This window comes from Solea solea, chromosome 6, assembly GCF_958295425.1.
Source record: "Solea solea chromosome 6, fSolSol10.1, whole genome shotgun sequence".
NCBI lineage: Eukaryota > Metazoa > Chordata > Actinopteri > Pleuronectiformes > Soleidae > Solea > Solea solea.
Genome location: NC_081139.1, coordinates 14,493,939 through 14,508,750, shown reverse-complemented (window position 1 = coordinate 14,508,750; position 14,812 = coordinate 14,493,939). Strand labels below are relative to the sequence as shown.

Here is a 14,812-nt window from a genome sequence, read left to right as displayed (position 1 = left end):
TCACTAAATTATCCACATGATATATCTGTTAAGAGGTTTTTTTTTCATGTATCATAATACAGAGGTTATGTGAAGAGGGTGTAATGGTTTGTGAGGGAAAGAAAAAAAACAGTGGGGGGTGGGTGGTCCATCATGATAATACAATAATGATATACGTGATATTTCACAGCATTTAAAAGTAAAAGTGTTTGTTGCGATAAAGAACAATACATACAATATTTAAAGAACCCCAAAACAATTTATGATGCAAAATGAAAGGAAAATTGAGTTAATAATAGCATATGGACAACTGTGACATGTGGCCCGTGGAACTCTGAAATAAAGCTTCCTGAATAAAGAATTATTGTCTATTGTAACCATGAGTCAAAACTTAGTCTCTAACACTTATAATCCCAGTTATTTAACCATATTTAAATGTTCACCCCATTGACACAGTGCTGGTTTATTACTTGAAAATGGTGGCAGCAGTTCCTCAGATGTGACAGCAGGTGGTGCAATAATCCCTTCAAGAACTAATTTTGTCCTTCACACTGCACTCCTGAATCATTCATTCTTTTTTGTTTTAACTCCTCATTCAGGTCAGACCTCTACTGCTGATCACTTTAAACACTTAAACTAGAGGAAACCTTATTTTCACTATTTCCTTTTAATAATGCTTATAATTCATGTGTGTGTGTGTGTGTATATATATATATATATATATATATATACACACATATATATACAGACTCCTGAGACAGTTGGATCAATATAATAATATAGTATACATGAAAGACAATGAAACAGAAAAGAACATTTTGTGTCTGCATACAAAAAAGTATTCTAAATGTGTTTTTTTCCCTTTTTTTTCATCTATTGCAGTGAAACATTACACACACGTTTTCACATACGTGAAGTGAAGGTGGTGGTTAAGTTGGGTTTGGGTGGATGAGGATAAATGGGAGGAGCGTTTATGTTAGAAAATGAATAAAGGGATGGAAGCCTGACGTTCACGGATCATCCAGAGGACTGTGCGTGTGTGTGTGTGTGTGTGTGAGAGAGAGAGAGCTGAAGCAGGCAGGTGTGTGTGTGTCAGGGCAGATGAGCTGAGCGTGTACCTGCAGGCTGCTGGAACCTGGAGCGGGCCGCTGCTGAGGAGGGAGGCAGAACACGCCCTGACGGAGAGAAAAGGTGGACGCGCGCTCTCGGGGCCCCCGATCACCGCGGAACACACAGAGGCGGAGCTGCGCACCTGAGCACCAGCTCAGCTCCAATGCACCGCCGCGGGCCCGCAGCTCCACCGGACACCTACCAAATGAGATCGACACGAGTTTATATCCACAGACGTCGCTTTGCGCCCGGGAGCTGTTTTATCCGCGCCTGTTGCTCGGATCACCTGGAGATCCCGCGGGACTCCGCCAAGAAATAAAAGAGCAGAGAAGTGAAGTGGCCCGAGCACCATGAGCAGGAAGACGCGGCGCTGGATTTTACACTTTTTCCTGTGCCTTGGAGTAGTTTACCTGAAGATCGGGTGAGTGAGTAAGAGGGATGTTGCACAGGTTGTCTTTACGCACGAGTGTTCCCGGTGTGAGAGTGTAAAAGTCAGGGATGTCGCTGGACCACATTGCAGTTATCATACGCCGTGTTTGTCCACTCACATCACACAGTGTGGGGCAGTCCGTGCGCACGTGGAAAGGGAACTTGGTTTGTAACCGGAGGGTTGCCGGTTCAAGTCCCCCACCAGGTTAAAGGGCTGGGGTACCCCTGAGCAAGGTAACCCGCGCGCTGCTCCTAATTCTAGGAAGTTTTCTCGTAGATGATGGGTTACATGTAGAGAAGGATATTCCCTAAGGTATTTTTTAATTTTTTAAATAAAAGTACATAAAGATAATAACTAGAGAAAGCACTTAGTTTTTACTATGAGCCACAGCCTACATGCGCACAAACGTCCATCGACATCCGCCCTTAACGTTTTTGACTTACACTGAAAAATGTGGCCCTTCTGTCGCAGAGGTCTGTCCACGGTGGTTGCGCTGGGAGCGAGCATCATCTGCAACAAAATCCCGGGCCTGGCTCCTCGTCAGAGGACGATCTGTCAGAGCCGGCCCGACGCCATCATCGTGATTGGAGAGGGGGTTCAGATGGCCATCAACGAGTGTCAGTTCCAGTTCCGACACGGACGCTGGAACTGCTCGGCCCTGGGAGAGAGGACCGTGTTCGGAAAAGAGCTCAAAGTGGGTACGTCGCACTCTGATGTGATTTTAATAAAAAAACAAACAAACAAAAACAGGCTGTAAGCCATGCAGCAGAGACAGAGGGAGCGAATGACATGATAATAACTGAGGTTATTAGTTCTTTGGTGCCATTGTGTTTAAAAAAATGTCTTATGTGAGGTCTAGAGATGGAGCTATTCTGGAGATTTTAGTGGTTTTATGGTCAAATAATCTAGTTTTATAGCACTTTACTGGTTTTGATGAACCCTCAAAGCTATAATTTATTTAATCTCAAATGTAGTATTTTTATTAGGGCTTTACACGTTTACAGTTTAGCTTTGTTGACACTTAAAACATGAATCGATTACTAAATTAATCATCAACTATTTTGAGAATGATTAATCGATTTTAGTGTTGTTTTTTTAACAAATCATCAAATTAAGTTTTCCGATTTTCAGCTTCTTAAATGTAAATATTTCCTGGTTTCTTTGTTTCACATAAAAGAACAAGAAATCATTAAAACTGCATCATGTTAGATTTGAAAAACACAGATTAAAATCTGTCAACAATTTATGGACCAAACAATAAGGAAAATGATTGACAGATTAATCAATTAACAGTACTCACATCAGGCCCATCAAGCGTGGTCCTTTTTTTTGTTATAAAATACACTGCTTTATGCATCTAAAACTAAAGATATTGTATCTAATAATATGTTAAGTAAAATAATTTTGGGATTCCTAAGGAGGCCTGAGTCATGTTATTTTGTGTGCACTTGGGCCAGTGATATGGCCAAAAAGGTTATCAGAATAAAACGTTTCAAATCAGGTGATATTGATAATAAGGGCAATAAATGACAGATACTTGAATAGAAGTTTAAACTTGTTTATGGAAATATTGAAAAAAAAATCATATCTGAGGTAGTGTTTGCATAAACTTCAGTATAATTTAGAAATAGAAATATTGTTTATTACTCATTCTAATATATTGATTATAGTATTCACTCAATCAATTAATTGCTGCTTTGTCCATAAACTAAAGATATTCAGCAGGCGGTTAATTAATAAAGACCGCCTTTTTTTGAAGACTTTAATTGTGCTCACTACTGTGTTGTTTAACAGCTACAGGTCACAAACAGAACATGCTTGTATTTACTCCTTTTCTATCATTAGCTATTTATCACTACACAAAGCTTCTACACTAAAAGTGCTTGAAAAAAGCTGGAAAACTGCTCTTAAAATGTCTACAAGTAGTCCCTGAGAGAGTTTCCTCCAAGGTACACAATCGCTGACCCTGACAAATGTCTGAAAGCCCCGAGAGCGCCGACTCTAAGAGCATCTGCTCTCGGTGGGAAAATAAACCCCCAGATTTGAGCGTAGCTGTGGAACAAGTCTGGAGGCGAAACTCCAAAGACACCACAGTGGAAATAAGTGGAGAGTCTTATTTAAACACACTGGTATTTCACTTCCACTGTCTTGTCCTGTAAGTTCATCCTGTCATCTCTTTCCGTTCATTTTGACAGACCAAAACAAAGCCTTATTCCGTATTTAATGCCTAATCTTAAACACAACTCAAATCTTAGCTCTAAACTTAACCAGTTCCTCGTTGGTCTCCACGGGGACTACCGTTCTTGACAAGGTCAGGGTTACTGCCAGAAAAGGCCCTAAAGCGGTAACAAATACAAGAACACACAAGTACACACACACACACACACAGTCATCTTTCACTCCCAAGTGTCATTAGGGATTATGGTTCACATAATCTTATAATGACTGCTACTTTGCACATTAATATATTGTATGAAACGTCAAGTGCAGTGAAGGTTTGCACCAAAACAACAGCTGCACGATGAATAGTTTGTTGTGTGGCTTCTTCGAGTGACTTCTGCACTGATGGTTGTGTTAGAATGAAGCGCTGGGACCTTCTGTCTGCTGCTCATGAGAGCGCAAACGTGTGCACGATATAATGTTTCGGCCTCGTTTGCTGATATCCCTGCAAAGGTGTTATCACAAAACAGGTTAAACCAACGACTGTTGTAAGTGAACGTACTCTGCTTGCACAAAACATGCAGACTGACATGCTCTTTATCTGCTCTCAGCTGAATGATCATCATGTATGTGTTCATAAAATAACCCCCACCCACCCGACCATCCCACCCCACCCCACCATCCCATCCCTTCAGGAGCTTCAAGTTCAGACAAGCACTTTCTCCCAGGTTTACAAAATCTCCCTCCAGGTTCTGCAGCTTTGGCAGGGGGTGTTTTACTGCGTGTTTCAGGAGAGCAACTGCTAAAGACCACAACGATGGATTTACACAAATCTCAGTGAGAGGAGATAATTGCAAATTATTGAGGCATTGCAAAAAAAAAAAAAAGTAAAGGATGAGGCGGATTTCCAGGAGGCAGCAGGTCGGCTCGCACGCTGCTCGGCTCTTGCTGCCATGCATCAAACCCCGTCTGTATCTATTGTTTTGTTTCAGCAGACTGGAACACTGATACCTGACAGAATACATAAATTTGGGGCCGTTGTTGGCAGTATGGCAGCATTTTGGCTTCAGGTCAGCGTATCCTTCCCATCCACCGAGCTGGCTACTGAAGTGTGGGCACTGGCTGCTTGTACATGGACTGAAAACACAGATCACAGAGTTTATTGCAAGTGATGTAACCGTTAATATATTTGGTTTACAAATGTAATGCTAGGGTGCTGCTGCGCTTGATGATCAGTCTGCTTTGCCTTTAATTTATACCCTTCTGAGGTCGTGCACCACTGAGAGACATCAGCATCAGTTTGTTTCAACTAAACTTGATTAGTTGAAAAGAACGTGACCTTATGAGCTTCTGCGTTGGTTTAATTGTTAAAGATTACGACTTTATTGGAGCCTTTTCACAAGTTACGGTTATTTTTGGAGGGTTTCCACGCATGCTCCATTTTAATTAAAAAGAAAGAAAACACAGTTGACCTGCAGAAGTCAGATTTATGGAGTGGAAATCCATCTATGTAGGGAGGCTGTGCATGCCTCTCAGATTCACCTCCTCAGGGCGGATTCTAGTGTGATGGCAGCTGGGACCAGAGCCAAAAAAAAAAGGCCTAAACATTAAATATGTTATCTCCCACTGAATGCTCTCATCTTTATCCATCATATGTATGTGATCGACAGAAAGAGAGTTAATTGGAGAAGTTATTAAATCATACTAATCCTGATGGTTGCAAAAACTCTCATGCTACTTGGTAAACGGCTTCCTTCTCTTCCGGGCTTCATTGTATTTTCTACACGATTCTGAACTCCGTAGCGTGATTAATGAATTAGACTTGGCCTGACTGGCGTATTTTTGATTTGGTCTCAGGGAGCTATGTCAGGTATGCGAGGAAGCTCGGCAGAATCTGAGGTAGTGATTGTCAGCATTTGTGATTAAAAAAATGTTCCTTTTACTCTTCATCGCAGGCAGTAAGGAGGCCGCGTTCACCTATGCCATCATCGCTGCCGGGGTCGCCCATGCAGTCACCGCAGCCTGCACCCAGGGTAGTCTGAGCGGCTGCGGCTGTGACAAGGACAAACAGGGTTTCTACAACCAGGAGGAAGGCTGGAAGTGGGGAGGCTGCTCTGCAGACGTCAACTACGGCCTGGAATTCTCCAAGGTGTTTGTGGACGCGCGGGAAATTAAGCAGAACGCCAGGACTCTCATGAATTTACATAACAATGAAGTGGGGCGCAAGGTATGTTTGGAATACTGGTATACTTGCTTTTATTTAATTTTGCATGTTCCACATCATCATCATCATCACCAGTAATGAGCCGAGCCACAGCTCTACTGTTTTTTAAAAAAACATCAGTGATTGACAACTTGTTCAGGCTTTACCACAAACTCAATCTCACACACACTGCAGACTGTCTAGAGCCATGGTTCTCAAACTGTGGTACGTGAACCACTAGTGGTACGCAAGCTTCCGCTGGTGGTATTTGGAGGAAAATCAGAAATACTGACTACTGTATATACCAGGGTGTGTGATTGCAGTGGAGCTGAGGGATTTTGACCACAGTGCGTCGAAAAGGAAACCAAAAAATAAGAAGAAATGAAATAATAATTAGCGTCACCTCATCTCTTGCTCCGTCTTAATCTAATTTCACTATACCAGCGTCTGAAGTTTATGTGAGGAGTGTCTTATTTACGCCACTGTATTTTAACATGGCAATAATGGTGTTACTTGGGGAGCTTAATATTTTCACAGCACCATTTAGTTAAACCAATATTTAACTGGTTTTATTCTTAATGGCAATTAACTGATTCAAGGTTAATCATTCACATTCCTATTCATAGACAAATTTGCATGACTTGAATCTCATGATTATATTTTAATAATTCATAAAAAACTGACCGAGAATTGGGAAAGATAACTTTAAACCGTACAGTAAATACATTCAACTCAAACCTTTAACTAGTTATATTGTGGTTAACCAGGTCAAACATATCAGAGTTAAGCTGATATTATAAAAGAAACAAATGTAGAATATGATCCTTGTTTTAAAAAAAGAAAGATCCAGTGCACAGTGAAAAACAAAAAAACAAGTTGTATATATAGTTGTATGTATAATACAAATGTAACTTATGCTACGACTAGAATAAACAATCCCTAGTGTCATTCACATAAGGTCCTATAGTAGTTTTATTTATTCATACATTTATTTATTTATTATTTATAGTATTTTCCGGAATGCTTCCCTTTTTAACAGCCGTTTAATCAAGTTCCCCCACAGCAAATCTTTGATACCAACAAATCAGAGGAGGCTGCTGCATGGTTCTACTTCATACACCTGTAGTGTAGCAATGGCATAATACATATTGAGATTTCTAATGGCAGCCTTATGTTCAGCAAGTCTAAGATTTTGTTAATTCACTTTATGAATAAATCAAAGTCAAGTGTGGTGGTTTGTCATCGTTATGGTTATTGGTATATTTATTGAGGTTAAGCCGTCTTCTTACTCTGAAATTTCTAACTTGTTGAATGACTTGAACTTTGGTAAACTCCCAACTTGGTACTGCTGTGGGAATGTATGAGAAGAAAATTGCGTCAGACGATCTGTGATAAACAGCTGATTCTTTCAGTAAAGAAATGTAAATACAACAATACATATTTGACCATTTATTTTATGGTATATTAGAGAAAGCAGAGCTTCCCTTGCGGTCATAAAGGAATCGCCTCTGATCTCGTGGTATTATGTGCATTTGTTCTTGGGTATAGTGAGGGCATCATGACTGGGTACAAACGGAGCATCTACCAAGGGCTCTGGCTTTGCAATCAGTGTTGGGCGGTTGTTTACCATCTTGTGCCAAACCTTGTGAGAGAATTGACAGTCAGTTCAAAGACAACGTGCAAGATTGCAAAGTAGTTGGGTCTTTAATCATCTACCATTTATAATGTCATAAAAAGATTCAGGGAGCGCATGAAAGCCAAGGGCAGAAAACCCCTGCTGACTGTGTGTGAACGTTGAGCCCTCAGGTGGCATTCTGTGAGAAACGGCCATGCCACTGTGATGGACATGGCCACAGAGGCTTGGAAGCACTTATAATGCACGAATAATGATGAATGTGAGCTGCCTCCCACTTCCACGTGCTGTCCCGCTGCTCGTGGAAGTACCTCGCTTTCACATTGTGCGAAATTCCCCTTCTTCCGTCTTCTTTTACCATGTCTTTCTTATCACTCCAGAAGAATGAACATTAATTATTCCGGTGTTTCATACATGTGCCAACTTCTGAGGTGAATCCCGCGCAAAGTTTTATAAATGAGGCCTCAGGACGATATGAGAGTGTATGAGCCAGACTCAGATGTTGTTACCCACTGTACAGAAATTGGGAGCCAAAACATAAATCACTAAAAATTGCAGGGTCATCTACAAAGTGACCCCATGAGAGAGCAGTTTGTTGGAAGAAGTCACACAATAGATCAGTGGAAGTCTGAGGTAAACTGTGCAGCTGTAAGATGCTGCTGCACTGATGACCACTTTAGCTGTAACATATCTGTCCGGGGAGACAGAGCTGCTTTTATTTGATTTTGCATGCACAACAGAATTTGTCAGGAGTCTGTGGTGATTCAAGCATTTTCTGACATCTCATTTGAAGCAGCAGTCATACCATGAGAGACGTTTCAAATGTTTATTTTAATAAGGAAGTCACACTGAGACCGAGAGTCACATTAAAAATCTCTTTTTCACATAAGAACTTATAAATAAGACCCAGTCGACTAAAGGATTCTTTTGACAACAGAGACAACATGGCTGAATCCAGAGCAGTTCATTTTTGGACTGATGTGGAGACCAAATAAATGATAAACGATGATGAATGACACAGAATGGCGCCGGACAGACTCACTTCATTGAAAAGATTCCATCAGTGCTTGTATACTGGGACAAGGACAGAAGTCAAGTTAAATGTTGCTCCCACCACAGCTCAAATGAACTTAACTGTAACACAGAGGAAATGTCACCTGTGAGTAAAGTTAGCATTCCGCGCAAAATGGAAGGAATGATATGGAGTCTACAGCCAGAACACAGGGAGAAACTTTAGAAACACCTTTCAGAAGTAATTTAATGGCTGGATTAAAAAACAAACCCCAAAAAAGAAGGAAAATAATGATCATAACATCTTATGTTTAACTAAATCCCAGAAAGTAACCCACAAATGGACTGGAGAGCATCCATGCAATAACAAATGAAGGCACTAACATGGAATCAGGTTGTAGTGGTTTGACCATAGGAACAAAATCTGGTGTAAGTGTTCCAAGCTAAATTATGGGATTTTTACAGTGGCAGTGGAAGACACAAAACACGTTCTTATTTATATTATAACTGACTCCATGTACCTATGCAAAGCTACAGCTTGGAGACGTGAAACTTATATTGGCAATGGGATTGACCTACTGGGGCCGAGGCTCCAGTAGGTCTGGAAACTTAAATGGGAAAGCAACACAATCACATGTGATTATGTGTCACTGATGACCACATGATGATGATGCACATAGAATGTATAAGGTATTTCACTGATCATTCAAACAACTTCAAGTTGAAGTGTGATGTGATTGTGTTGCCAAAGTGGACCCTGTGTTGTTCACACTACGGCACGAGGTAAATGACACAATCCAAAGATGGAGAAAGAGGGAGACCAATGGCTACCACACCACTGATCTGGATCATAACAAAACCACACAGGCACTGGATCAAGTTATAGTGATACCACTACAGTGATCGATGAGATGAGACCTCAAATACAGGTCAGGAGAAGTCATGCATAGCTAAGCTTAAGCTCCACTGTGAGACTTCTGTTGCCAAAACACTACTAGCATCGCTACCCCACCGCCTCTCTCAATGTGGAACACCGCGAATGAGCGGAGCAGTGAATCAAAGACATAAACTGAGCATCTGCAGTGAGTGACGCTGCTGTGAGGAAGACAGCTTTAGCCATGTTTTCATCACGGTACAGTTTGGTACGGTACAGTACGGCCTGATTTGGAACGGTAAAGCCCCGGGTCAGGCTTGCCTTTCGACTGAGAACCGCGCGTGGAAGTGCTCACAAGCCATTCATTTATTCATCTGAGAATAGAATCTCCACGACTATGAGAATTAGGGGGAAACAAAACACAGCTGTACTGAGAAAGAATGAGAGTCATGTGGAGCAGATAGGCTCTTTGTGCCCCTTTGACAGAATGTGCACTGCTTTCCCGTCTCAGACATCAGTGGCAGTTCAGTGTCACAGTGGCAGTTTGTGGTCTTGTCCCGTTCATGGCGACAGGGTTGTTTAATGTGCGACGATCAGGCTTTGGTGGGAGACGGCTTCATACTGTATTTGAGGGCTGGCATCAGTCACACTGTGATAGTGTGTGGATCTCTTAATGTGCACAAAGTGATAGCTCTGTAATTAGTGTTGTGAGGCTTTCATGTTTAAATGGAGATGATGTCAGAGTGTCAACCTTTAAATGTCTTGAGAAGAATAAACAATAGTGTAAAAAGTGCCACGGGAGGCTTACAGGGGCTCTGTTAGACAAACAATGGCAGCTTCGGCTGGTATCTCACTTCACTGAACTTCGTGAATTATATGTTTGTCAGATCTCGGGAGCATGACCACGCTAAGCTGTGTGCATCCAAGGCTTTTGACAATTACCCCACGAGACTCCAGAAAGTCTGAGGGCATATCAGAGTGGAATAATTAAAAAGCAGGGTGAAGCTTTTTAATACCAGCGAGGGTGAGGAGGAGGAAGGAGGGTGGTGAGCTGATGTCATTCAGCCTGAGGCACACATTGAATACCCCAGCTGCTTTTGCCAAACCCGCCAAAAGGTTCCACTCTTACCATGAAAAGGTCTTTCACTGCTGCCAGTGCAGTCACCATAAACATCTCAATGAAGTGACCGATTAAACTGTCACTTTAGTCACAACAACTACTCATAAGTAATTGCAGTATACTGCGTGTCTGAATGCATCTGTTTGGACAGACTGATTTTCAGCTACCATAAACAAATCAGAGATGTGTGGTTTTCGTGGCTTATTGTTAGGGCTGAACGAATTGGGGAAAATATCTAATTGCTATTTTCTGACAGATATTGTGGTGTGCACACCGTTGCCCTCTTTTTGAAACCAAAACGTGGTTTGTATTTGATTTATTAGAAGCACAAATGAGGTGATTTACTAAGTGTGTATATTTCTTATGGTTTTTTTAGTTTGTTTCTCAACTTTGAGAACATTTCAAGCAATCATACTCCAGTGATTTAGGACTCAACTTGCTGTACATAAAGTTGTGAGAGGCATATTTACAACGATTTGACAAATTCAAAGCAGCGCAATGTTGAATATATTAACTTTTAGACGACACATTGCTCATACGAGTGACAGTATTTACTAATCAATCCCCCTTGCCTATTAAAAGTTGTTACAGAGTCTCTATAAAAAGGTGTTACCTGAGATAACCCATGGATGTATAGCATATTTAAAGACAGCGCCCAACTCATTCATTAAAGTTAATAATAATGTTGGTGCCTACTAGGGGTGGAAATCACAGGGTACCTCACGATACGATATGTGACACATGGTCCACGATACCAATAATATCACGATACGACGATTCTGTGCTTTTGCAAGACAATCAAATAGCGATACATCACGATATCTGTCTATTTCTTCACATAGAGAAGAAAGTGCATAAAGTATATATATTGAACGTGGCTGGGGCTTTCTCTGCTACTTTAGAGCCACTTCATTTATTAATTAATGTATTGATATTTGCCATGGATGGGTGGTGATATCACTAAATCGATATCTTGACCCACCCCTAGTGCTCTCAAACAGCTATTCTAGTATAGCAGAATGGATCAAACACATATTCCACTTAAAAAAAAGAAGATAAAATTGTTCTGTGGGCTGTTCTGTGGGCATCATGTGCATCAATGCTGAAGCTGCAGTATCTTATATGGCCACCATGCGAAAAAACAGTCTACTGTTCCTGGGTGCTCGAGGTAATTCTGATGAGATCAATGTGACATCACAAGAGCTACATTGTATTCCATGACTATTAAACTAATTTTTTGTAATTACACAACGTGCACAAAGTTGAAGAGATTGGTCTGCTCTTGTGTGAGTGGTTCTTTCATGTGCGTGTTGTAAAGCTTTGAATGTTTCTTGTGAAAGAATCAAACCTGCATTGCTACTGGCCATAGAGAGACATCTTGGAGCGGTGCTGAGATCTCAGGAATGCCTACATTCATTTGGAATGCTAGAAAACTGTTGTCTCAACCTGTTGGAACTACTCATGCAATATCCATCAGTATTTCACCAAAGTGATGTTTCCTAGTTGCTCACAGTGGAAAGACACCAACAAACACTTTTTAAGAGATTGTGTGTAATGTTGCAATTACTAAATACTTCTCCTGTAAAGTGAAGTGTATTTGTTTCCATCAAAACTCAAAGATGTTTACTCGGTGTAGAAGCTAAAAATAAACTTGAATTGATCGGGTGTCAAGAAAGGAACTGTGATGACTGGAAGTCAGGAGTGGCAGAGATGTATGTGAGGGTGGTGCAGGACATATAGGAAGATGGTGAGACGGTGGTGAGGTTTGCAGTTGGAGTGACGGATGGGTTCAAGGTGGAGGTGGGATTACATCAGGGATCAGTTCTGAGCCCCTTCTTGTTTGCAATGGTGATGGACAGGTTGACAGACGAGGTCAAACAGGAGTCTCTGTGGACAATGTTGTTTGCAGATACTATTGTAGTCTGTAGTGAGAGTAGGGGACAGGTGGACGAGAGTCTGTAGAGGTGTAGGAATGCACTGGAGAGAAGAGGAAGGAAGGTTAGTAGGAGCAAGACAAAATACTTGTGTGTGAATGGCAGTGAGACAGGTGGTACGGTGAATATTAGAAGTAGAGGTAGTGAATGGACAGGCAGGAGGAAAAGAGGGAGATCACAGAGAATGTTAAGGGATGTTGTGAAGGAGGACATGAGGACAGTTGGTGTAACAGAAGAGGACAAGATGGAGGCAGATGATCCGCTGTGGCAACCCCTAAAAGACTTGTCTTGGGACATAGGCCTTTCAAAACCCAAATCTAATCAGCTAATCCATTAAAGTGAACATTTGTGAACTTGAAGCTTCAAGGATTGTCTTCAGTCAAAGTAAAGTAAAATAAAAAAACATTGTGAAGTCACTGCAACCTCAAATTTTGACCTATAACTATCAAGATTGGTTCAGTTTATCCTCAAGTCTAAGTGATGTTTGGGGCAAAATTTGAAGGATTACCTTAATACATGACAGACATCCTACACGTAAACTACCCACACACATACAACGCCGTAGCATAGACATCACAATAAGCTTAACTTCAATTTAAGTTGGTTTGAGTAGTTTAAACTGCACTTTGTTTCATCAAGAATTTTCCTCTATTCTAGGTCCTGGAGAAGACCATGCGTCTGGAGTGCAAGTGTCATGGTGTGTCAGGGTCTTGCACCACCAAAACATGCTGGATGACGCTCCCTAAGTTCCGTCAGCTGGGATACGTTCTCAAGGAGAAGTACAACCACGCTTCACACGTGGAGCCGGTGCGAGCTAGCCGCAACAAGCGCCCAACGTTCCTGAAGATCAAAAAACCACATTCCTACAGGAAGCCCTTGGACACAGAGCTGGTCTACATTGAGAGGTCGCCCAACTACTGCGAGGCCGACCATCTGACTGGCAGCATGGGGACGCAGGGTCGTCTGTGCAACAAAACGGCCCAGCAGCCCAACAGCTGCGATCTGATGTGCTGCGGCCGCGGACACAACACGCATCAGTACTCGCGTGTGTGGCAGTGCAACTGCAAGTTCCTGTGGTGCTGCTACGTCAGATGCAACACGTGCAGCGAGCGGACAGAGGTGTACACCTGCAAATAGATATACCGGACTGCTCGTGTATTTCCGAGTGCCAGTGCAAATCTGCCACCGAATTGGACTCAACCGCTGAGCTCATAAATGTTACGTCTGTTTCTCGTGATACCATTTCATACATTCTCTGCAGTCCACACTGCTCAGCTCAGATGCTGAGGATATTCTTTTTTTTCCTAAACTAATTATTTATTCAGTGAGAAAACTACTGATCATTTTTGACTTTTCATTGTCAGGTGGGGTTGACACATGGTGTATAGATTCCTGACATTTTATTGCAAAGTATATTCACGTGCACTTAAGAGCAAAAAAATTTTTTTTTTCTTAACACAATAATTAAAACACTGGAGTATTCACAACTGAATGTGACTGACAGATCGGGGAAGCAGAGGAACACTACACTACTGATTGTGGACTCAGTTTAATAATATTGTTCTACATTTGTTTCTTTCCCTCCAGTTTGCTGCTAATTGTCTGGAAAGTTTGTGACCGAGCAGCAATTTTGACTTTTCACGCTAAGTTGACACCACTAGAAGCGAACATGAGCTTCCAGATGTTACATTTCCCCAATGTTGATGATAGAATATATTTTGTAAGAGATTATTTTTATATAATTATTGTTTTATTTATTTTCTCTCCCTGTGTAAAATATTTTCCCTCAGCCTTTCTTTATCTTTTACTGAAACACTGTTCTAAAAATGTCTCCTCAGAAGAAAAATATAATCATGTCACACTGAAATGTGCAGTATTGTGATGCATTTACCGTTTCAGGGAGCGTACTACACCTTTTCGTACTAATGTAACCCCCATGTTACATGAACATGCCTTTCTCTGAGTCTCTCATTGTATATTTAATGTTTTTGAGTTCAAACATTGTCATTCGGTGCATAATTTGTCAAACAACAATTTAATCAGCAGCTTTTTTAAACCTGACGATTAACAACAACACTGCAAACTGTTTCAGCTGCAGTTTGCAGGAAATAATATGATTAAATAACGGCAGGTTTCTGTCCTAAGCCCCTCCCACCAGATGTGGACAGACAGACCAACATGGTTCACGTGTGAGAGACGACCCAAGGCACTCTATCTTTTACATTCTCTGCTGATGTTGACACACATTATATTGCATTTCTGTAGGTTTCATTGTAGAGTGGCCGTTGTTACCAATGCTGGAATGGTGACCTTTCCACCATAGGGTCGTGTACATGCAGCTGTTAAGTTGAACAGCCA

General features: G+C 41.4%; 1 protein-coding gene across 1 annotated transcript; it reads left to right on the top strand.

The window, feature by feature from the left end:
• Positions 1 to 1,005: 1,005 nt before the first annotated feature.
• On the top strand, positions 1,006 to 14,593 carry wnt7aa (wingless-type MMTV integration site family, member 7Aa). Its single transcript, XM_058632208.1, has 4 exons — positions 1,006 to 1,510; positions 1,991 to 2,217; positions 5,635 to 5,906; positions 13,112 to 14,593. Exons 1-4 carry the CDS (start codon positions 1,440 to 1,442, stop codon positions 13,589 to 13,591), a joined length of 1,050 nt encoding a protein of 349 aa, XP_058488191.1. The 5' UTR covers positions 1,006 to 1,439; the 3' UTR covers positions 13,592 to 14,593.
• Positions 14,594 to 14,812: the final 219 nt, after the last annotated feature.